The 24,110-nt window shown below is 38.2% G+C and overlaps 1 protein-coding gene across 1 annotated transcript in view; it reads left to right on the plus strand.

Annotated features, from left to right (window-relative positions):
- The window catches only part of PDSS2 (decaprenyl diphosphate synthase subunit 2), a 112,287-nt gene that overhangs the window by 39,339 nt on the left and 48,838 nt on the right, over nt 1-24,110 (plus strand). The window contains exon 2 of the mRNA XM_027693894.1: nt 8,527-8,658. Coding sequence (XP_027549695.1) covers nt 8,527-8,658 — 132 coding nt within the window. The remainder of the gene's footprint in view (nt 1-8,526; nt 8,659-24,110) is intronic.

Raw genomic sequence — 24,110 nt, forward strand, 5'->3', positions numbered from 1 at the left:
AGTTGACCTATTTCATTGTTACATTTTCCTAGTAAAGTTTATTTAATGCAACATACATTTTTATGACAGGCTCTATAATTACAATATTGCTGAAGTGACACTGGACCTCCAGAGGTGTCTGAATTCATTAGCCTTGTGAAGCTAATCATCTTTCTGTCATTCTCCAAACTCTTCCAAAATATTTGTATTTCTTTCACTTAGCAGAATATTCCTGCATCTGAGAGAGTCTGTTGCCAGAAAGGTAGTCTTGTGCTTGAGTTGACCTGTTGATATTGGTCGACAGTGGGGTGCTCGACCTCCCACTAAGTTTAAATAAAGCAAATATTGATGGAGAAATCAGACACACAAAAATTAGGCTTCTGTTTAAGTATTTGTGGTTAGAAAAATAAGGGTGCCAGACCTGCAAGCTACTCCTGGTCAGAGTAATTGCATTCAGACACTAACTGCATTTTTTGGTATTAATTTGCCTGCTACCCACATCACATTCCAAGATCAAGTCAAACACTGACTAGGAAAACCAGCGGAGACTGGCAGTTGGTTTAAAACCACATTTTGGTGGTTTGTTTTCTATATGGTGTCTTTAGTGTCATCCTTAAGGTGGTCCTTTTTGCCCTACCCCTACCACTTATAAGATGTGATGGATAAAGGGTAGAATGATTCAAAATAATAATAATAATAGTAGTAGTAGTAGTAAATAATCTTTTTTTCTGAATAATCAATGTCCTTGACATAAATGTCTTATGTGATTATAGCTGCCCTTTATTTTATAGTGGTTCTTTTTCAGTATCCATTGTAGACTGTTTTCAGATCTTAAATGACCATGCAACCTCAAAACAGCTTTTTTCAGCTTTAGTTTCAAACTGTTGCTGTGCATCTCCATCTTGATTCAAATGAAAAAGATAGTGGTTCCCTTCTTTTCACCGAGCAAAACTTTTTCCTCTTTGTCTTCAACTGGTCATAAGTTTTGCAGGAAAATAGGCTTCTTTGTTTTTTGGGGGGTTTTTGTGTGCTTTTTGGGTTTTTTGGTTGGTTGCTTTGGCAGGGTGTTTGTGTGTTTTTTTAACAGCAACTCCTCCCATTGATCCTAGGGATTATCCTGTCCTAAAGGAAATTAGTGCATCAAAACCCCTGTAAAATAATATGCAACTATGTAGCTGATATCAATGGGGAATGATTCCAATAACCTCTGCCTCTGGGAAACCAAATAAACCTAGTAGCAGTGGATGGTAGACTGATACGAGTGTCTAAATAGGGTTCTATAGTCTCCAGGGGAAATTTTGTGGTTTCTTATTTCAAGAATTCAAAGGCTGTATTGATTTCTAGAAGCTGTAAATGCTCAATTACAGTGAACTCCAAGTTACCAAGGCCCAGAATCTGTATTTACTTTGTACCTGCTCAAAAAGCTGTCGTTTCTTAAACTTCATCTTTTGGATAAGGTTTGATTTTTGTGGGATCTTGCCCGTTTGAATCTCCACAATTTTATTTAACCTTCTGGCTTTTGTACTTTCCTAGAAGGTTCTCTCTTTTGTGATCTTTGTTGTGTTTTAAAGGTTGTTGGAATTTTCTTCTTGAAAGTAGTGCAATATGCGGGATAGATACTAAAGCTGGGAGAAATGAATGCATGTAGCAGCTCCAGAAAGGGATCAGTCTCTCATCTGATATTGAAGGGTGCTGTGGCTTTTCCTAGAAATTTATCTTGTTATAAATTACTTCTGGGAATGATGCAATTGACTCAGAATTCTGTGTACCACCTGCCTAGAAATTTAGTTTTCTACACTCCCAGTCCCTGTGAAGATCACATTTAGTAAGCAATACAGTGATGAAATTTTTGAAATTTTTCACCTTTAATTAAAAAATATTTCTCTTTGTAAGCAATATTCCATGAAAATTGAGCAGCTAGAGTCGCTCAGGTTGGAAAGGACCTTAGGAGCTCTCCTCCAGGAGCTTTCTGTTGAAGAAGGTATGCTTTTGCAACCTTCTTCCAAAATTAAAGCAATGAAGATTGTCTTTGTTATGTTTCTATTTAATTTGTGAAGACTATTTTTAAGACACACTTTATGTGGCTTTCTGGGATTCTTGAATACCTAAATTTCATACAAGCTGTATTTTAAGTGTACATTGAGTGATTTTTAGTCACTCTCTCGAGCTGAGTAGGTGTCTGAGTCTTCATAAATGGAAGAAAAGGTACCCAAATTTATGGAGTTCTTTGTGGAACTGAGCATTTTGAGGCCTTGGTTTCTCATTGAAGGCCTTGGTTGCAATTTGTTCCCAAGTATCCCTAAGTTCAAGACTAGCCAAATGGAAGCACAGATACCACGTTTTCTGCATAAGTTTTTCTGTGACTCTGCCTGTAGAGATGGAATTGTGAGCCTACAATTTTGAAGCAAGTACTTTCTCACTGGACCACAATCATTCTTCTTTTGCACATGGCTAAGTTACCATTTTGGCTTAGTTTTAACTATACAAGCATCCCATGGTGTGGTGGTCAAAGTTATTCAATAGTTGCTTTGTGTCATAAGTGAAGGCCACACACTTCTAAATTGCCTTTTTAATTTTTTTTTTTTTTTTTTTTTTGCTTTGGACGAAAATCCAGTGCACAGACAGGCCTCTGTCATCTTCACACCAGAGTCCTTTTTGGGTTTTTTGTCTGAAATCTTGTGTTTCTTTGTGATTGGCTTCACAAGCTAATGGGGTGAGATCCCTCATTTGCTCGGAGGCAGGGAGAGCAGAAGTGCTATTAAAGACTCCCTTGTAACCTGCCATAAGATCTTCCCACAAAGTGGGATGGGAACATCAGTTCCTTCAAGCCTGGTCTGACACCTTAGACAAGTCTGCTCCTACTGGATAAACCTTTTAATTACCAGGCTGTTACATGATGGTTATGGTGATGAACCCCATCCCCATCGCAACCCGGTTTTTCAGGTAAAGAGATTCCCCCAGCCCCAGTACTCATTTCCCATATGCAAAGAGATATTTGGTTGTCCAACTCCAGGAATAAGTTTCTAAAATACATGTTCTCTTCTGCAGCTCCAGTGAGCTTTTAAGATGAGGTGGCATGTGGGTTGCAGAGCATCCCTCCCTTTGTCCATGCTCAAAGCACATGTCATGTCAAGGCTGATTCTCCTCTATGCATTTGGCTGTGGATATTGGAATGGACCAGGGTTTTTAATTTGTTCTGGAGATATGTTGTGCAGAAGGGTATTGAATATATACTTGAAACTTGAGTAGCAGGTGAAAAAAAGTTGCTGTAGACTGCTGTTAGCATATACCACATATATAAAATTGAATGTTCTGAGTCATCATATGCGTGTTTGAGTGCGATCATATGGTCATATGGTGAATCCTGTGTGCATATACAGTGGTTTAACATCTCTCTAAAAAATGAGTATGTCAGAGAGTTTTCTCTTATTTACTTCTGACAAGTCATTAATGAAGCAAATTGGATAAAAGGCCTTAGGCTGGTATTTCTTGCATTTCTAATAAGGAAGGTGACAATCTTGCTGAGTAGCTCCATGTCTTACCTCTAGTGCTAGATATAGAATTGTCAGTTATAATTGACTTCAAAAAAGTGGGTTGTGTTATTTTTTAAATGTATCTGCACCTGTAGCCATGAGTGCCTCCTGATAACCCTTCTATACTGAGCAAAATAGAAGGTGCTTTCCTGAGATGTTACAGATTATTCAAAACTGCATTTATATTGTCACATCTGGGATTGTCAGTTTGAATAGAGGGGTTTCTTTTTTAGAATAGTTCGTATTTCATCCTAAAACTAGCCTGTGTTTTCAACAACACTATCCTAGGCTTATAAATCTTCTTCATCAACATAATTGATTTTGGTTGTGTTACATTTTCTGAGCTGCTTTTTATTGGAGCTGTATATACAGGTGATTTTTTTTTTCCTCCTTTGGCTTGACAACTGAAGTGGGAATGTAGAGGAATGGAATCTTTCCCTGTTTTCCTTCCTCTTGTAGCTACACAGATGATTGATCTTGTCAGTGGGACATGTTCAATAAAATGCATGGAAAGGAAGGGCAAAAATCACCAGAGGAGATGAAGAGGACAGTGATCTGTTCACTTCAACTCCTACCAGCAGACCTGTCGCTAGAGCACACGCCTAGGTGATGGTGGAGGCGCTCCTCTGGGGTGACTGAGAAGAGAGCTGCAAATCCTGCAGCTCTTGCTTCCTTTGGTCATGAGCAGAACATTTGGGACTGACAACATTTATTTGAAAATCTAACACCCCCTTTATGTCCATTCCAAAAAACATTACCACATCAATTTTGATGGGAAATTTGGTCTGTATTCTACATAGTTAAATTTGAGTTAGCACTAGTGCCCACAAGTATGGCCTCTTTTTTTTTTTTTTAACTTCCATTTGGTACCATGAAATTACCGCCATGTCCAGCTCCTCCTTACAGTAACTATTGTATTTGCCATGTTTCCTTTCTGTTGTTTAAATTCGCAGGTTAATATAATGCAAAAAAGTGTTAAGAATGTAACCTGGCTTTGTCTCATGCAAATAATTTAAAATCTTTGTGGTATTTAAATAGGATTGCTCAAAAATACAAATGATACTTGCAATGAATAGCAGATTTTTTTTTTAATGAAAGTGAAATTACTGATGGAGTTAAACCTGACAATTATTGGAGGTTAAAATTCTACTGAAATAGGTGCACACGTGGAGCAATACACAAAGCACTAAGTGAAATGCTCATATTTGCTTGATTTATTCTCTGCAGCAGACGGACTCTGGTAGTAGGAGGTGTAATTTGCAGCACATTAGCTATTAGCCATGTCATTGCTTGAGTGGGTGGTGTGAGTCTCGGGTGCGTGTACAGTGTCACACTGCGCATGTGCCAGGCGCTTCTCCCCTGTGCTGTAAGATGCTTTTTTTGTGAACACTGTTCTGTATTTAAAACTGTGAATTGCCAGTTTTCAAATGGGTTATTCTGTGACACAGAAAATATCTAGAATAATGCCTTTTCCCTCCTTTCCTCCCCCCTCCCTGCTGTTCCCTCCCCTAATTCTTAATGTTTTGCAAAACTGGATTGTAGAGGTGTTTGATGTTCCTACCTTTTTTGGTATGCAGTCCCCTGAGGATCAAGTATGTCATTTGCAGGATACCCAGCCTGTAACTTACAGAAAGCAGAACTGTGCTAATGGTTGGGGGTTTTTTGGGTGCCCTGTGCATGCACTTCTGGTGTTCAGCAGAGGTCTTCCAGAAGTGTCAGCTCGATGCATCTTTTTTTTGTGTGCACAATTTCATTTGTGTTGCTCTTAGTTCACTTTTTTTTTTTTCCCCTGGAGGCACCTGTCTCCTGCCACATACCCATCAAGACTAATTGCACCATCTGGAAGATTTTTGTGTTGCCCTTACTTGTGCAGGGTATCTCTGGGGAGCTTAATTCAGAATGTGAATGTGACCCCTGAAGCCATGTCAAGTAGCTGCAGTAGTTTCTATTGTCTAAAGGATGATCACTATAGGCTTTATTTGTTTCAAGTCTAATGTGGTTTGCTTTAGTGTGGATGTGTTATGTGTCAGTAACACAACTTCAGTCACATTTTGAAAATGGAGTTAGACTTTGACTACTGGTTTGGTAATTCACAGAATATCCTGTCTAAAAGTACATCCAAACCATATGTAACATATAGGCTGTATGATTAGGTGTAGAAATGATAGACATATTGCTCCTTATTATTTGATTTTTATGTCCTCTTCTTCCCCCCCACCCACAGCTGCACTTCTCATTAACGGTTTTTTGTTAAGAATGCAAGGTATTCATTGCTAGCTGTGTTGCAAGGCCCCTGAACAGCTCTGAACACTTGTTTTCGCTATTGCTGCAGACCTGTTCGAGTATTTTCAGCACAGGTAATTTTCTTCTACTATTCCTCACCTAGTTTGAATCAGGTAAAAGTGCTTCACTTCTACTGCCTATCTAGGCAGTGGCTTTTTTAAAGGCCAGTTCATAATCCTGTAATGAACACTTTTTTTCTCTACTTTTGTCATATCCTGTCCCATGGCAAGCTGTAGAGCACTGGGCACGAAAAACCAAAGTGTTCTGATTGTTAAAAGTATCACTACAATTTGCTATGCTTTTTTTTCAAAGGCATTATTCATTTCTCGTGGAATCCTGCCTCTAGTAATTCACTCAGATTTTACCAAATATGTGGAAAAAATCCAATTATTTTCCTAAAACCAATTTTCTTCAAAAATGGAGTTGTAAATAGTGTTGAGGAAATATATTCAAATTCAGTTGCATCATCTGTGTACCTTATGTTGCTGTAATATGGTCAACTGAAGTTCAAGCCAGAGAAGTACTTACACCACCACAAACAATTATGAGTTCTGTATATAGGATGTGTACACACTATATATTATTCATTATATGTATTTTCTGTTTTTCCCTGGGTGGTTTAATGTTCATTGTGGCTCTGACTTTGGAAATCTATGGAGTTTTAAGTGTATAACTGCTTGGCTGCATTCTGTTAACTGTATATTGGTGCATGGTAAGAAAAGAATTATGTATTTGTGTGCTTGGTGAGAATAGAGGTATGCAGGTTATAAATTCAGTGTTGAAGGCAAGCAGCTGTCCCCTGCTCCTTAAGATCCCTCACTAGGTGTACCCACTAAACAAAATAAAGGTGCACATTGCAAGACCACAGTGTGTGCCTGTGTGAAGAGATCTGAGCTGTGCAAACTTCTGTGGATTTGAGTGGCTAGAAAGTGCTGGGGGACTGAACCAAAAAAAAAAAAAAGTAATTTCTGCTTGGGGAAGTTAAACAGTATCTTCCTTTCACTGCATTTTGTGCTATTTTAGTCAGGGTTGCTGTGAGTGTGGGGTGTCATGCTGCCAGGCTCAAAGGGCACACCTGACCTGCCCAGGGTGGGCCAGCCTGTTTAGTCTGCAGGTGGAATAAATAGCATGTGGGCAGATTACAGAGGCACAGAAGTCATGACCTCATTTGGCTAGTTAGATCTCACCAGAGCTAAAAATGTTGTGGGTTGTGGTGAAAAGCCATACTGACCTCCTATTATCTTAATTGATCATGGCATTTGTAGGGTGCAGCTGCACTGAGTGTGAGCTCAGAAGCTTCTCTGGAGGGAGAAGTATTAACCTGGAATCAGTATGGGTGTGAAGATCAAGCCCAGTAGCTGTCTAGCACCAGCTACCTAGATGGATCTGCTCATTCTCCTCCTAGAGGATATATTTTGGGCCATTTTCCCATCACTGCCCCATGGGCTGTAAAGACTCAAGAAGTCAGGATTTTATTTGCAGTAGCACAGGAACTTTCACACAGAAGGGTGCTATGTAAATTATTATTTTCATGTTTGTATCTGTGTTAATGAAGTAGCATACAGAATATATTCTTGTTTTGTAGAGTAATGACAAAATGCCAAATGAAACTTTAGCTTGCATTCACTGTTTTCTTTATTCAAACAAACTTGCAATATGAACATCCTAGATTTTCATTCAGCTGTTTTAAAGATAGTTCCATTTTGATTTCCTTCAGTTATTAGGGCTAAAATTATACTCTGGAATAAAACAAGTTAAAGTGCTTAGTAATTTGTAATGTGGTTCTTCTTATGATTTATTTAACAAATATTTAGATGATATTAGAGGTATGGGCTCTTATTTATTGAAAATTAGCTTACAAATTTAATAGCATCTGGAATGTATTATCCTTTTGTCTAGGTATTTAGCCATATTGATGAATGTAGGAAGTAGAAAGTAGTTTGACAAGAACGGGAAGAATACAGTTGGAGACATTGCAGTCCAAAAGGAAAGCTAAGCTTGCTTTAAAACAAATTAATTTCTGAGGTGGTGTATCTAAGTGGTCATTTAGAATTGCTCTCAACAAATACGATTTTGTGGGTAGTTTCCTTCTGAACCCAAATTTAAAGTTGTAGCATTTGAAACAGTTCTTTTGTTTAAAACAGCCCATCTATACTTCATTTACCTCTAACTTTTATTGTACATATTTCATCAGTTTCTGCGAAGTTTATTTCTAATATACTGAAACCTGTTTTATGTACTGTGCCCTCTGTTCATAACCACTCTGATCTAAGCAGCTTTCTTTCAGCAGGTTATAGAATTTGGGTGTACCATTCCTCCTTTGCCTTTCTTCTCACGAAGTAGAAGGCTTCTTTTGGCTTTTTTGTATTTCAGACAAGAAACTGAAAGCTCTTATGTATGTTCCTGTTAGAGTAGGTCACATTGAATTATTTTGAAATACTCCTATCATGACATGATGTGAAATGCAAGAGACATGCTGCTCCTTGAAAATAATCAAGATTTAATTAAATCTTGAATACTTGTTTTTCTCTGCAATAGCAGTATTTCATTGTAAGTGTCAGGGAAGGCATGACAGAAGATCATGATTCATAATTGCAACTTACTTCCTTGCGAACATGAATATTAAAAACTTGATGAAGCAGTGGCAGCCCGAGGTCTTTCTTTTTTTCCACTTTGGTATGACCAGTGAAAATGGTTTGTGAAAACATGCTTTTTTCTTTCCTTTTTTCAGGGGTTTTGTGTATGACAGCCGAAACAATTTACAAATGCGAGGTTTGGTCATATTGCTGATTTCCAAAGCTGCTGGACCCAGCACGGCAGAGCTCTCTTTCCAGCACAACATGGTCAGTGGAATTTATTCCAGGTACGTAGTAACTGTCTTCAGCGTGATACCCTAGGGTATATTTAATGGGCATTTTCATGGTAGTATCAAAGCATCTTAAGTGGCGTGTTCAGTTTAGGAAAATCAGTACTTACCTGATCACAAAACTTGGTTCTTCAGGTTTTTTATAAGCTTTCCACAGTGAAAACCATGTTTTACTGTTTGTGTAGCTCATATCTTAATTGTGGCTTTTGGGCAGAACCAAATTGAGGCCATTTGGGTCAAGACAGTTGAAAATTTAAGAGGTACTTGGAATTAAAAAAAACAAAGATGCTAGAAAATGTTTTTAATTAGAGTATTTTCATTTTGATTTACTCTGATGTTATTTGGGTACACGTGCTTACTAGAAGTTTCAGAGTGAGAATCCAGCCTTGTGTGACACTAGTTGGTTTGACTGAGCACTTAAGTTTTTGTATAGCCCATTTGAAGGATATGTTCCCACGAAACAGCAGCATAGAATAAAGTTTTTACCTCCCACATGTCGCAGCAGATTTACTGAACTTACCACTGCTGTTCCTCAGGCTTTCACGGAGATGTTTCTGCTTCATTGTGTTCCTAAATATTTTTTAAGTTTTTAAGCTAAGTTACTTAATACTAGTAAAAACAGTAATCAAAAATCAGTGGTTGCTGTCCTTTGTATATTGGACAGTGAACTATTCCGTTGAAGTAAGTAATGAGATCTGCTTGAAAAATTGTAAAATTTGAATTTTTTAAAATCCTTTTGAAAAATCATGTGTGCTGCTTGGTTGAGGAAACAAGACTGTTGTATTTTACGTTAATTGTATTTCTGACCACTGTGATATATTAAATGAAGATGCACAAACTTAGTGACATGTTTGTATCCTGATTTGGTTTAAAATGCAGAGGTAGAATTTTAGAATTGAAAAGACCAAACAAACGAAGATGTTAAAATATATGTAGTATCTTAAAATAGCAGAGAAGGAAAATATGTATGAATTGATACAGACAGAAATAACAATAAGTAAGAAAAAGAACAAGACTGTAAAAGAGGCTTGTTATGGAAGACTTTGTTGTCCCTTTAGTTGTTTAATTTGATTCTTGTTTAGTTTCATCTGTAATGTCCCCTTAGGGTTGTAAAATTTTTATATTTATATGCAAATGATGCTGTATGAAAGCCTAATTCTAGTTAGTTAATTATGGCACATGAGGTATTTTAGTTTGTTTTGTAAATGAATAAAAACGTTTAATTTACCTTAAATGTGCCTCGTAGAAGAAGAGAAAAAGCATTATTTTTTTGATAAGTAAGTTCTTGAGTATGATGATTCTGACCATGGAGGAAACGTTTGAGCATTTAAAGCTGCCGTTGGGAAGGTGACTAGTGGAAGTGTTCATTAAGGAGCAAATAAAACCTTGAATTAATAATGAGCCATTTGGTGTAAATGGACATAATTGGAATGATGCCAGTTCAACCAGCTGAAAATCTAGCCTAATAATCTAAGTTTGAGCAAGTCAATAGCCATTATAATATCTAGTTCAGAGTTACAAAGGTACTCCAAAAATGAAGCACTTTTGAATACACCCACACAGGTTCACTTAAGGTTCATTACTGTCTACAGAAATGATAACTGTGGAGTTGTTAATTTAAATGGATTTTCAATGACACTTTAAGTCTGCAGAACGGTGTAAATATGAGCAAACTTGCTGCTGTGTTGTTTCATTTTGTGTCATAGTGGTCAGTTCTTGCCCTACACTGAAGTCACTGTGGGCTTTGATTTTTGACTTTGGATTTCTTTCTTTATTTAAAGTACGTTTGCAGCTACACTTTTAAATGTGAGTCTTATTTCTGATTTTCATTTTTCCATTGTATAAAGCTAAGAGAACAAGCAGCTTGTAAAATTGTCATCTTAAAGGGCTTTTGTGATTTTTTTTAATGCATTACAAATGGTGTTTTACAAACTGCTTTCTTCTGAATAAGAACAAAAGGATATTGTTTTCCATCAGTACATTTTTGTCTGATATCTTGGTTGCATTGTAATTATATATGGTGTGTATATTGGACATATATATCAAAGGCAAACTATATCCCTCAGTGATATGAAGTGAAGAAATATGCTTAATCCTTTATTGTTCAAGGTCTCCAATGTTGGAAAGCATTCTTTGGAAATAGATTCTTGCAGATTTTCAGCTCAACTGTAAAGTATACAACTCTTTTTGTTGCCATGCCATATAATTACTTCATCTTTATATATAATATTTTACTGGAAATATTATTTCTGGCGCTGTAATGAGCATCTTTATTGCCTGATACTTATGTGCTGTGAACATTATATTGTGGACTATTAGCTGGGATATGGCTCACTTGATTTTAGGATACTTAGCAGTGATTAATTAATTACATTTCTGTAATCTGAGCATGAGCTAAGTTGTTCCAATACTTGTCAGTGACTGCACCCACCCAGTTTTTCTTTTTCCAGTGTTTGTGTTGGAACTAGTTCTTGTGCTGTCTTTAAATACTCAGTTCTGCAGCAGATAACTGGGTTACATCAGTCCACTGTAGCTGGTGCTACAGTCAGTGTACAATGTGTGACCAGGAAGGTGTAACAGTGTGGTAAATTATTTAACTTAGAAAACCACAAAAAAATGTGATGGACTTTTTCATCCTGGATTTTGGCACATTCTGTGTAACTTCCTCTCCCTATTTCATATTCTTGAATGGCAATATAAGCAAGCAATACAATAACTATAATTAAAATAGACACCGAGACCTAAATTTGGAATAGCAAATACTTTTTTGTCTTATTGTGTTCTCTAGAAATGTCAATTCATGGAACAATTGACCTAAATGTATAAAAATAGATTATCTAGCTTCTTAGTGGGCATCTGTTTTTCACTGGTACACAATGGAACAAAACTGATGGCTGCTACCAGAGAGCAATGTTTTCGAGAATAATGAGGATTACAATTTAGGTAGTTACAGGAACAGGACTAGTGTAGTTAAATGGTGCTGCCGCTGGCCAGCATTGCCTCCAGCTTTAGCACTTCATAATTTGCCTGCATTAAGCTGGGGCCATGGGGGTCACTGTATGCAAGGATATTGCCTTATGAGCCATGCTGAAGATAAGGGAGGAAATGTTATAAAAGCCTGCTTGGCATGCTTTACTCTGTGCAGCCACCTCCCTATCATGTTGGCAGCAACCTGACTTTATTCCTATTGGCAGGGAAAAGAACCTGGCTTTATTTCCAGCTCAGCACCAGTGATCCCAAAAGAGGATGAAGAGAAGTAGCAGAATGATAAACAGCTCTATTTCAGGTGCTGGACAGATTTCCAAAAGTTGAAACTTTCTGCTGGTCTCTTAGCATTAAAGAAAATATTTCCTTGGCTACAGAAGCATTGCAAATATAAGGATGAATTGTAGTGCTCACTACAGAGGATGCAAGCAGTCATGTAAGGGTTGATGTCATTGCCTGTAGTCAAGCAAAGTATGCATCCTATATTCCCTTGAAACTCCTTACTCCTGTGCTGAAGAGAAAGCAGAACTCCCATTTGGGTTTAGGCAGAATGGAAGTAACAATAATTTATCATGTGAATGGTATCAGAGAACACCTTAGATGAGACACAGGAGGCTAGAGCTTCATAAGAGCTTTGAGATGTATTTCCTAACTGGTGATTATACTAGAGCCTGACACTACATTGCCTTCTGTCAGAGCAAAACTCACTTGTATACTCACTCAAGTATGCAGCTTGCTGTTATTTTACTTTACTGATGAAAGTGAGGTTTTTAATTGGAACTCCAGGGTCATGTGGTCTCTGAACACTGACAGCTTTATGCTTCATGGTTGGAGCTAGATTCTTACAGCTGAAGATACCAAGACTGGCTTGGATCCTCTCACTAAGTACCCAAAGGGGTATCTTTTTCTTTTCATGTCTGGCACCACCAGAGACTACTGGCTGGAGACTGAGGAATCACCTTGGCTTTGTATTGAGCAATGAATTCTTGACACAGCCTCTGTATTGCAGCTTAAAATGCAAGTGACACCAAAGAACAGGCTTGGGCTGTCTCTTCAGGACTCAGTATCCTTGGCTCTAATACAGTAAGTTAGCTTTTTCTCTCTCTCATGTTTTGCCTTTTTTTTTTTTTGCCATTAGTGCCAATTTTAAAAATACCCTCTAGTACTGACATCCATTGAGTCAGCTCTGCAGATTTCCTTGGATGCTTATCAGAGATTTAAACAAAAAAAATCCTTTTTTCAGTCAAATCTGCTGGTGCGTTGACAATGGTGGATACTATGGTCATTGAAAAGCAAAGACCTTTTTATTCTACCAGTTTCTGCGTGTGTCTCTCTCTTACTGTAGATGGGAACATATAAAGTACTGATACTGAATCTGATAAATTCACCTGGTAAATTCAGTAGATTGCTGGATTTGGACTATCAATACTGGGCTCTGTCTTTGCCCCTTCTTCAGAATGATGCAGCTGGTCTTTTTAGCTCTGGGAATTCATCTTTTTGCAAGATGAACATGCTTTCCTGCAAGAAGGTACTTGCTGGATAAACTTGTCTCTGAATCAGAATCCTTCCTGCTGCTTAGAAGAGTAGTGGCAATACTGTAGTGACAGGAATCATGAACACAGACTCCTGTTACTTAGTGTTTTAGTAATCATTTTGGAACCAGCGTCGATGCTGCTTCCAATAAAAGCCCGATTTAAGAGTAAGTAGGCAGCAGATGCCAACTCCTTGTTATGGTGATGGGTCTTTTGCTCATTGTATTCCAGTAGTAATACTTATTAATTGCCCAGGGTACCCTTTTTGGGAGTCTACACACACGCGGGTCACACAGTCTGATTTCACATGCTTTTTGTCATTGTGGCTATACCAAAGTCATGTTGTTCTAACCTTCTCTAAAGGAACACTGTTTTTGAATTTAAATCCAGATCCTAACCAGAGAACCATTCACCCTTAGGTTGCTTTTTCTCTGAAAGATTCTTGGGTTGCAAAGAAGTCAGGAGGGGTTAGGTGTCTTCCTAAGGTCCATAAGGACAGAGGACATATAGCTCTGTCCTTTTGCAGTTCCACCTAGCTTTCTTTCAGTATTTTTTGCTAGATATGAAAACAAAGCTTTGCCTTAATTTTCTTCCCCTGTATTCCAAAGAGCTTTGTGCCATTGTGGTGGGGGGAAACAGTTTTTTCCCCCTGGAGCTAAGAAAAGTGGTAACCCCCAAGGGGGTGGTGACCCTTTGGGGTCGAGCCAATGAACACTCCTGCAAAATATAAACATATCACACTTAGACCAGAAAAGAAAGTAGTTGTAGTTGTTGTTGTTGGAGAGGTGGCCATGTTGTAAGGCCACGAGGAGCAGGGGCAGGAGCCCCTTGGGGGCTCTGTCCCCCCCCGGCCCCCGGTTGGGGGGCTACAGGGACTTGGAACAGTATTAAACTGGGCTAAGTATCTGTAGCTGAGTTTTTCCTCCACCGTGGACAGCAGAAGCGGCAGCAAGAACAGTACTGACCGAGGAGAAGTGGTGGCAGGGAGCCAGCAGTAGATAAGGAGCAGCAGACAGACATTGCAGCCAGGCAAGAAGACACAGAGTTGTCTGAAGAGAAAGAGAGCAGCCGCAGAGAGAAAATTAAGTTCTACAGAGAGAGAGAACTTGGGGTAAGGACTTCAACCAGAACCCCCAAACTCCTTTGAGACCTCTCCTAGGAGGAGGGAGATGGACTCTTGCTTGAGAAGAGTCTTAGAGTGCAGCATGCACTGCAGAGAGAAGAGCTGAGAAGCTCTTAGGCGTCCCGGAGCTGGATTGGGACAGCCGATGGAATGCGGAGGAGGGTTTCCCCTCCCTGCCACTGCCAAGCTGGCAGTTTTGAGACAGAGCACGGAGCTCTGCAAGGGGCTTGGATCCCCTGAAGAAGGGACCTTCATGGGGGTCTTACACCCCATGATATGATGTGGTGAAGTGAGTTTTGTCCCTGCTACACAGCCCATGGAAGATAAGACCCTTCGCCTGCGTCAAAGGGCCGAGGGACTTGGAGACCCCCTCATGTGTACTGGCAGAGATCCAGCTACAACTGCTGCATGGAAGACAGAGAGAAACTGCTGCCTTAGAGGGACTGCTGCTATGAGAGAGGAAAGGATCTTTCCCTTCTTCCCTCCTGGACTTTTATTTGGAAGGGAGAAGAGATTTGATCCATTGTAAGTACTGTATGTCATGGTAGAGATAGTTGAGATTGTGTGCGTGATGTATTATAGTATTTATTTATGTGTACAGTCTTGTAATATAACCCTTCCCCCCATTTTGAGTCTCATATGGTGTCTGGAAAACCCATCTCACACTGGGTTGAGATGTGGGAGGGGGGCTAGAACTCGGGAATTGGATTTTGGGGCTCTCAAACCATGACAGCCATCTTCAGAGAAAGTTTGACCTTCCATTAACCTCATTTAGGGTTAACCAGATGCTGTTGATAGCACATCAGGTTCACAGGATAATTGAAGTTGTAAGGGATATCGGGAGGTCTGTAGACCAACCTTGTTCTGAAAGTGGAGTCAGCAATGAGGTCAGACTCATCTAGCTTTCTTCATGAAGGTCAGGTCTTTCAAGAACATAGTCTTCCCAAGGTGATAATCAAGATGTGTTTTAAACAGATAAGTGAATGTTCTACTGCCTTGCCTGTAGCCTCATGCTTAATGCTGTCACTGGTGTGCATTCATGTATATATAGCTCACAAGAGGCCACGTTGATGTTGGCATAATCTAGCCTGTTAGGTGTCCTTTAGGTCATTTGAAAGCTGCTTTAGGTCATTTGAAAGCTGAAGTATCCAAAGAACTTTCCATCCCAAGATTTTCAGAATTAGAAATGGTGACTGTGTCAAGGCCTATTATGAAAACACAAGCATAAAGGTCTTGTCTGTCTTAGGGATATGTGACTATTAGGGACAAATTGCTGGGTGTTTTTGGGACACTAGGAATCTCTTCTATTTCTTGAGGTGACAGCTCACCATCTGCAGCTCTCTCTGTTCTTTCTCCAAAACCCGTGGCAGCTGTAACAAAGGTGATGCTGTGCTTGTTAATGCAGTCTTTATTGCTGTATGCATGAAAGGCACTCAGGCTTTCTCAGGTCTCCTGGGAATTGAAGGTTATGTGAATGATGGTCCTTGGACAACTTCAGTCTGCAAAGAAAAATATGGACTAGGGTAGTCAAAAGCTTAGAGGTAATATACTGGTTATAGTGTGCTTTTGAGACTCGCAGTCTGCACAAATTTACACAAATGAACACTAGTTTGTTGACTTTACTTATGTATGTGGCCTGGGCTGCTGTTGGACTGGGATTTTATGGTTGAGAAGAATCTGAAATGGCAACACTCTGTTTTATGTATTTAGCATAACAGCATATGAGGTGTGAGCACACCTTCTCTGGAAATTGAGAAAATGTAAAAGGTGTTCCGCTTTTTGGAATGTAGAATTCCAAAATGCATGAAAAGTAGAATAAATACTGCATAAGGATGTGCACCTTGGGCTCTGTGTTCCCTGAGAGCTCCGGTTGTTGGCAAGTAGCCTCTGTCCTGTCTTTGTGAATACAATCAAACATCTGAGACATGATAATGCTGTTCTTGACTCAGATGGCTATTGCATCTCCAGCTGGAGTAGATGACTACAATAGCAAAGGGCTACCTTCTGGTTTAGGAACAGGTCAGTGTTACTCTGGCAAAAGGGGTCTTTTACTGTGTAAGCTGTATCTTCTCTTGCTCAGCTCAGCAGTAAAGTTTTGCCAGCAGATTCTTTCTACTGTAAACAAGTTTAAAGATGTTTGTAATTTTAAATAATTGTTTAAATGCTTTCCCACTGAAATGTGTCTCCATATTAATCTATATTCGATTATTTATTAGTTCTATGGAAAGAAATCAGATAGTTCTCCTTTAAAAGAAAGAAAGGAAAAAGTGAATCCATTACAAAGCATCTTAGCTAATAAGCCATGGCAAACATGAGTAAATTTTGGTGCAGATGGTGAGGTTACAGTACAGCAATACAATAGTATTGCTGCAGTGTAAGTGACACTTAGAGGTTGCTTTGACTTCTTTGCTGTTACATTTTACAAAAGCCTTCCTTTTACCTTGTATGGTGTAGGTTTATCTGTGGACAAATTCTATTTGAGAATTACTGTAAAAGGCAAAACTCAGATGAAATAAAACCAAAGAAAAGCCATACAAATTATGATTTTGGTACCTACAAAAATACAAAGAGCACAGGTGTGTGACTTTTCACCTCATCTTCAGATCTTACCTTTTTTTCTGTTTCTGTTTTCTGAACTGTACAGTGTCTTAACTTTGGAGATTGGATTTGACTGTTTCTTACCTTTATATTTTGAAGTAAATAAGTGATTTCTAACTCTGTCATGAACTCATGTTCATGTCATGTGAAGAGTACTTTTGTATTTGTAAGAAGTTGTTTTTTTTCCCCCCATTACTACTTTTCTGAGTTTACTAATAATGGAAACTAAGATTTACCCTGACCTGGTGCAATGTAGAGGGAGTGGCTGTGAACCAGAGTTTGGGAGACCTCATGCTACATTGCACCTCTTCCCATCAATGACATAAATCATAGTGAATATGTTTAAACAAAATATAAAGCAAGAAATGAGAAAAATGTAGTAAGATCAGTAGTGTATGTAGGAACTCAAAGAGGGCAAAGCTGTTTTCTTTTGTGTGATGTAAGTATTCAAACTGGAAGTTTTAGTGCAGAATAGCTGTTGCACTTTAAATTCACACTGGCTTATTGTGCACAAGCCCTGGGTCTCAGCTGCAGATATTGCAGAGATTAATCTTATTAATGGAACTGCTAATTGGTGTTTGACTTCTAATTATAGTAACAATAGGCCATAACAATCTATCCTCACCTTTACTGGGGCACATTAGGACTCTATCATAAAAATGATTTCCTCTGGGACTTACTGTTCTTATTCCTATCTTCTGGAAGGCTGGCTTTCAGCAAAGGTACAGTATCCCAACTAGCATGTACTTAGAAAGCTTAGCTAATTAACTGGTAGAGAAAATGCATGATCCTAAAATATTCAATATCTAAGTACATTAAGAAGTACAATGCTCTTGACAAAATTGTTTGAAAGATAATGGGAAAAGTATGTCAAAATATGAGCAGTGATGTCTTTTATAATCCTTGAGAAATATATAATTTTGTCTCCCAATCCCTGGTAGCTTTCCCATAGCTTTTAGTGAGAGGAAATCTAAGTGGTTATTCTAAATTATTCTATTTAGATTTTGTTCTCCATGATTAATCCTATGAGATTCTTCATTTCATTTACAAGACGAGTCTCAGGAGATGAAAAGCACATACAACTCGATTACATATTCCTATTGATCATCTTGCATCCACAACAATAAAAATCAACTCCAAATACAAATCTAAGAATATTACTAATTCATTACAACCACTATTTTTCTTCATTAATTTTTATTGTTTTCAGCATACATAGCATGTGCAAATACAGCAATTCTATGTCAAATAGGAAAAAGTCCTCTCCTTATGTTGTAGAATAAATAAAAAGGCACTGCATTAGAGCTGATCAAAGACGGTGCAGAGATATGGGCTCAAATCTTGTTCAGAATAAGTCTGTTTAGCACTAGATAGCTGAGCAGTATGTGCATTGCAAAGTGAGTTTGTTTCCTATTTTAAAAAGAAAGTGGTTTTCACTATCAAAGAAAGCACAGTAGGGATGGCTTACCTTGGAGAAATCGTAATGCTGCCTCTGTCTGTCCAGCCCTCCCTTTTCTTGGAGCTTCTTCCTCCCAGTGAAGTGAGAGCTGGACCGCCACGATGTGCAGCATAGCATACAAAACCAGAGCAGCATTGATGTAATTCTGCAGTGGGTCATGAGCAGCTGTGGGAGCAACAAAACCCTGCCTTCACCCTAGTGGGAGCTTTTCGAAGAAGGGCCAGGTGACCTGTGGGTAACAAGATCTAGCACAGCCTTTCTGGGTCATGGCATCTCCACACACCAGAGCTGCGCTTTGGTGGTTCGCTGTACAATCTTTCACTTGCCACAATTTTCTACTTGAGAACTTTCACGTTTCTCTACAAGAAAAAGATAAAATAGTATTTGTGAAGAGAAATTTCCAACCATCACCTAAGGGCAATCCAGTGCTGTCCCACAACAGCTCTAGAGACTGCTTATCCCTAGAACGATAATGTCAATGTGACCAATTGCTTTACTGCAAGTTCTAAAGTAACTGTACCTATATAGTTTATTTGTCCTACAGTCCCAAAATATCTCTCATTCCTTTCCATCTGCTGAAGTACCAGCTGTCCTTGTTCCAAACACAACCCATTAACTTCTCCCTTGACAAATTTTACAATGCAATTATGCAGTTTCAATACAATTTTCTGCAATACTCAGAAAATTGTAGCAATATGAAGTTAAGTATTATGAGACTTACTGTACCAATTAATTTATTTTCTTAATATGATTCAGTCAGTACACTGATATAATGTAAATGAAGATATTACAGAATTTTTCATCTCTTGGAGTGGAGTTGAGGAGAAGGTCTTCATTTTACTCCACAAGTACATGTATATTAAAATATGAGACTGTATGAAGACTATGCACCATTCGTTCTCTTCCCCTCGCAATTAACAGCATATTCTGGACCCTGATCACATTATACATTAAGCGAATGAATATTTCTTACTGCTTCGTTGGTATCTGGCCTTTAACCTTGAGTAGATTTTTATGTGGAATTTGACGGCTCTGAGATGCTTCTAGAGCAAACAATAAGAAAAAATAAGGGCAGCATATTATTGCAAGTGGTGTAGACAGGGCGTTGTGTTGCTGGACAGAGAAACTTAGTTATTTGTAATATATTCCAGTATAAAGGTGGGTGTGTGAGTACATAGAGATAAGGAAAATACAAGCAAAGAGAGAGAAGTTACCACTTCCTGTAGTGTTACAGCCAGGATTGATAAAGATAGTAAAAAATGTGGTATGAAAAAAGGAAGAGAGGCAAGAGAAGCTTTCGTGTAGTGGTAGCGTGTTGATTTTTCTGTTTTTGTTTTGAAGGTGGGGATAAAGGACTTGAGGTGGAATTCTGGCAAATAATGTAAAATAAAAAATTCCTGATCTGAGAAACAGCGTTTTCCTTGGGGACGACAGTTGGGCTGGGAGAAACAGGACTGACTCCCTTTGAAGTGGACAGTGACTGTGAAATAGAAGTGTATGCTGATGTCTTATGGTAGATCATCATCTTCTCAAGCAAAGCGGGACTTTTATTTGATGCAGTAGTGCAAGACAAATTACTAAGGAACAATAGCTAGAATTAACCTGATGGAAATGACTCATTAATAAACATGAATCATCTTCGCAGAAGCATTTTCAATGGGTATGAGAGGGCATTTCAGTACATTGGAATGGAGAATATTTGTCCTAATTATGTTCTACTTTGGCTATTAGATTAAGAGGAAAGTTAAATTGTTACTTAAGTTAATAAAAGGTTTTAGGTATGGATGGCTTGCAAGACGAGCAAATCCAGATTTGGAGATAATGGTTGCATTTTGAGTTTAAGTTACTAGCAGTATGTACGATGACAGTGATCAGTGATTTGAGAAGAGGAATAAGGAGTTGGAGAATTAGGGATAAAGACTGTAAGAATATGAATACAGTATGTATTCTAACTGTGTTGTATTTGAGAAGGTGCTTATGCAGTCAAAAGATAAATTAAAAAGATGATGATTTTGTTCTAGAGTTTGCAGCAATTGAAAACTTCTGATCAGCACTGCCAGCATGATTATGGAGCAAGTTTGATACATGTGAGATTTTGGGAGCTTGATTGCTCAGCTCTTAAAGTCCATTTAAGTACTTGCAGTTGTAGATTTTAATTTTTTCAAAGACTTGGCCAAATTTATGTACATTTTTGTGGAAAAAAATGCAGCCAAATAAATTATGCATCTATTATTGCTGGAAAGGGAAGAAATATAACCAAGTTTTATTTTATACTGTATAGTATTTCTGATTTCTTTCTCATAATTGTTATGTTTCACCAAGACAGTGTTCTGTGGAAAGCTTACTTCAGTCTCTTATAGCTGAAATTTCATTCTGGCTTTTGATATTCATGCAACAAAACAGTACAAAAGGTTCGGCTAAATTCTTATGCTGTTTCAGTTGGCAAATTAAATTTTTAGCGAAGCTCCAGGAGTAACTGCAGTCAATAAAGGATCCTATTTTGTGGACTTGGGTAGGAATTCTGGAGAAATAAAGTTTGTTCTTGAAGGTGGCCTATTAGCATATAGCTGTCTCTCTATCATCACTCACTTGGGGTTAATGTTGCTTGAATTGCTTGATGTCATTTTATCCCATATTAAATTGTGTAGATTGAATCATTCTGGGATGAAAGAACCAAAAAATGAAAGCATGAGATTTTCAGATACCTTATAGAACTGCTGTTAATAAGGTAAAAGTAGATGGAAATTGTGCCAATGGTATAATAGTAAGTCATTTTTTTAATCAAAAGACACATTTTTCTCAAAATCACACGGTACTCTATTTGCATAAAATATATATGAATAATAATGATAAAACTTTGCAGACCTCGACAGCACCAAATGCTTGTTACTATGCTGATATGGTCCCAGAAGCAGCAGTCTTTGCCTTGCTCCAAAAGGTTTATTATCCTTTCCCTGCTGGCGATTCTGTCAACACACCTGGTGTAAGGGACAAGGTCTCCGAGAAGGCTGCTGTCTCCCTTTAGCTATTAGTCTCTTTCCTTGTACATGGCAGGCAATATCCATCTGCTGCATACTTCTGCTTTGTGAAAAGCAAAAGCATTCCTATAATAAACCATTTTAATATATGGTATTAATGTCCCTATCCAGTTTTGAACATGGAAAGTTCAGAGAGGAGAGGAGAGCACCTGTGATAACCATACCTTTAATTGCTGACTAGCAGAAATGCCATTACAACTGTTCAGAATAGGACAGGTTTCCTTGATAATATGAGGTATCTGTGGTTGTGCAAGCACTATATGTTTTGAAAACTTTTTTCCCTCTGTATCTTGGATATTTATGGGTATTTCAGAATATACAGTATTTTTATGTAAGCCTGATTTTAAAAAATAAAAAAATTAATATATTTATATATTTATAAACTCTATCTGGGACACTGTATTCCAGTGATTCACATTTTATTTTTTAATGCCTTTTTCCTGTGCCATTAGACATACGAACAATCTATTCCCTTAACAGGACTGCTCATTTATCAAGTGTTCATTCTTCACTGCATAAAAAAGGTTACCTTCTTTGCTTTCACATAAAAAGATTCCTTGTATTTCAGGTGTCATTAGTACTAGAGATTTAATGTCAAGGTTACTGCACCTTATCTTTCAGCTACATTGAATACAATTACAGACAAACTCTTCAGAGATATTTCAGAGGAAAACTTGAAGTAATAAGTCAAGCTGGCGGTCTCAGCATAGCTGACAGTACACAGGAATGGGAGTTTCTGTGATGTTGGATCAAAATGTGTCCCATAGTCATTGCAAATAAAATGATAGCCATGCTTCAGAGTCTTGGAGGGCTGAGAAACAACTAATAAAAGGTAAGAGGAAGTATGGTCATAAAACTAATTGTTAGTAGCCTGTTTCTTCCATTTACCTGCAAGTGAGAATTTTTGTTTCCCTTCATATCCTTGCAGTTAGTTTTAATGCAAGTATTTAAATATTTTTGTTAAATAAAATGCAGAGTAGTCAGAACTATTTTTAAACCATGATGTGAAATTTGTTATGGAATAGATATATGAGATGTAATTGGATACTACATATTGTTGAGGGCCTATAGAGCAAATCTGGGTAGTCCTGGATGGGTGGGCATCCTGAGTGGTGCCCACAAGCAGTCTGGCTGACATATGCTACCATTATATGGGAAGGAATCTCAGTCATTTCCGTAACAAAATATGTGATTTTCCCCATTATCGTGTTCCTTTTGGTTTCTGCTTTGGTGATAGCAAAGGCATCCAATCAACAAATTAATCCTTTAGTTCATACCTCATCTTTTGAGGTTTCTGGTTAACATACCTTATTCAGTTCTGGGTTTTACTGTCCTTGCTTGTATGGTGTATCCTACCATCACATTTTTTTCCAAGGCCGTGCTACAGCAACTGTTGCAAAGCTTTTGATTACCTCCTCTCTTGTCTTTTTTTGACTCTTGTTTACAATACCTGTAACTCACTTCAGTAAGCAAAAAAGAGGACCTTTATACTAGCTCCATTGTAAACTCTTCTTTTGGCTTGCTCTTCTTCCACCCCATCAGTTTCAACTGCCTTATTTTTACCTTTAATTGTTAAAAATGTAGTACTGCTGTTTTAAGGCAACAGTAGTTGTTTTGTTGTTTCTAGACCTGTGGTAGTTATGCAGAGGTGGGCTTGCTTGTGATCAACTTTCTTGGAGCTGGTTATTCATTTTAATTTTTGAATTAACATTACAGAATTTAAACTTACTCTGAACTGTCTGGAAACTTAGCGTTGAAATAACTATATAAAACTAATGCATGATATTTGCTATGTTCTACTTAGACCTTTAAATTAGCCTGATGCCCTTTGGATTAAATAATGAATCAGGGACTTCGGTTTGTTTCACATTGCACAATATTTTCATATTTGCTTGTGTATGCTTGCAAAAGTGTCACCTTGTTGGGGTAAGTAGTTTTGTCAGTAATAAAATGAACTGTAAAAAGGGCAGGATGAACTTGATGCAAAATATTGTTGTTGATAGAAAACTGTTTACTGTATTTCGTTATCAGAGTACCTGTTCAGTTGTCATAGACTGGTATTGCCTGGAATTAATGGAATTCTTTTTAATTTTGTAAGCATTTTTCTAAGACCCTCTTAAAGAAAACATGTTTTTTATCTTTCAACCAATTGCAAAACACAATAGTATTTGTTGGTTTGTTTAACTAGAAAATTTTCTAAGTGGATTACCAAACTGGAGATATACTGTTAACATTGGTGTGTGTTCTTTAGCCACTGACTAAGCATTCACTGAGGATGCAGGAAGTCCAGGTTTGGCTTCCTCAAGAATTTTGTAGGATGCGAATCCCTAGTACTCCTCTGTCTGAATTTTCAGAAAAATCCTCTTCCCAGGGGTATATAGGGCACCTAGGTCAGGAATGCCCAAGACTGTAATGTTGTTTCTCTCCCAGTAACTTTGTGAAGCAGGATCTGGAGTCCAGGTGTCCCACCTTTCTCTCCTATAATCTCCTGGACACAGACTTTTTTCACTCTTTTGCCATCTGGCTGAATGAATAATTCAACATTTTGTGTAATGGCAGAATAACTCAGCAAGAGTGGCCGAGGAAGGAGGTGTAAGGATGCCCTGGCCTTGAGAGCCCTGTGGCTCTCTGATGCAAGACCGAAATTTCCAAGTGATGCACTGCATGCTTCAGAAGAAGAGCTTGGACTGAAAAACGGTTCTCTGCAATCGTGC

This window comes from Neopelma chrysocephalum, unplaced genomic scaffold, assembly GCF_003984885.1.
Source record: "Neopelma chrysocephalum unplaced genomic scaffold, ASM398488v2 Primary Assembly neopelma1_23, whole genome shotgun sequence".
NCBI lineage: Eukaryota > Metazoa > Chordata > Aves > Passeriformes > Pipridae > Neopelma > Neopelma chrysocephalum.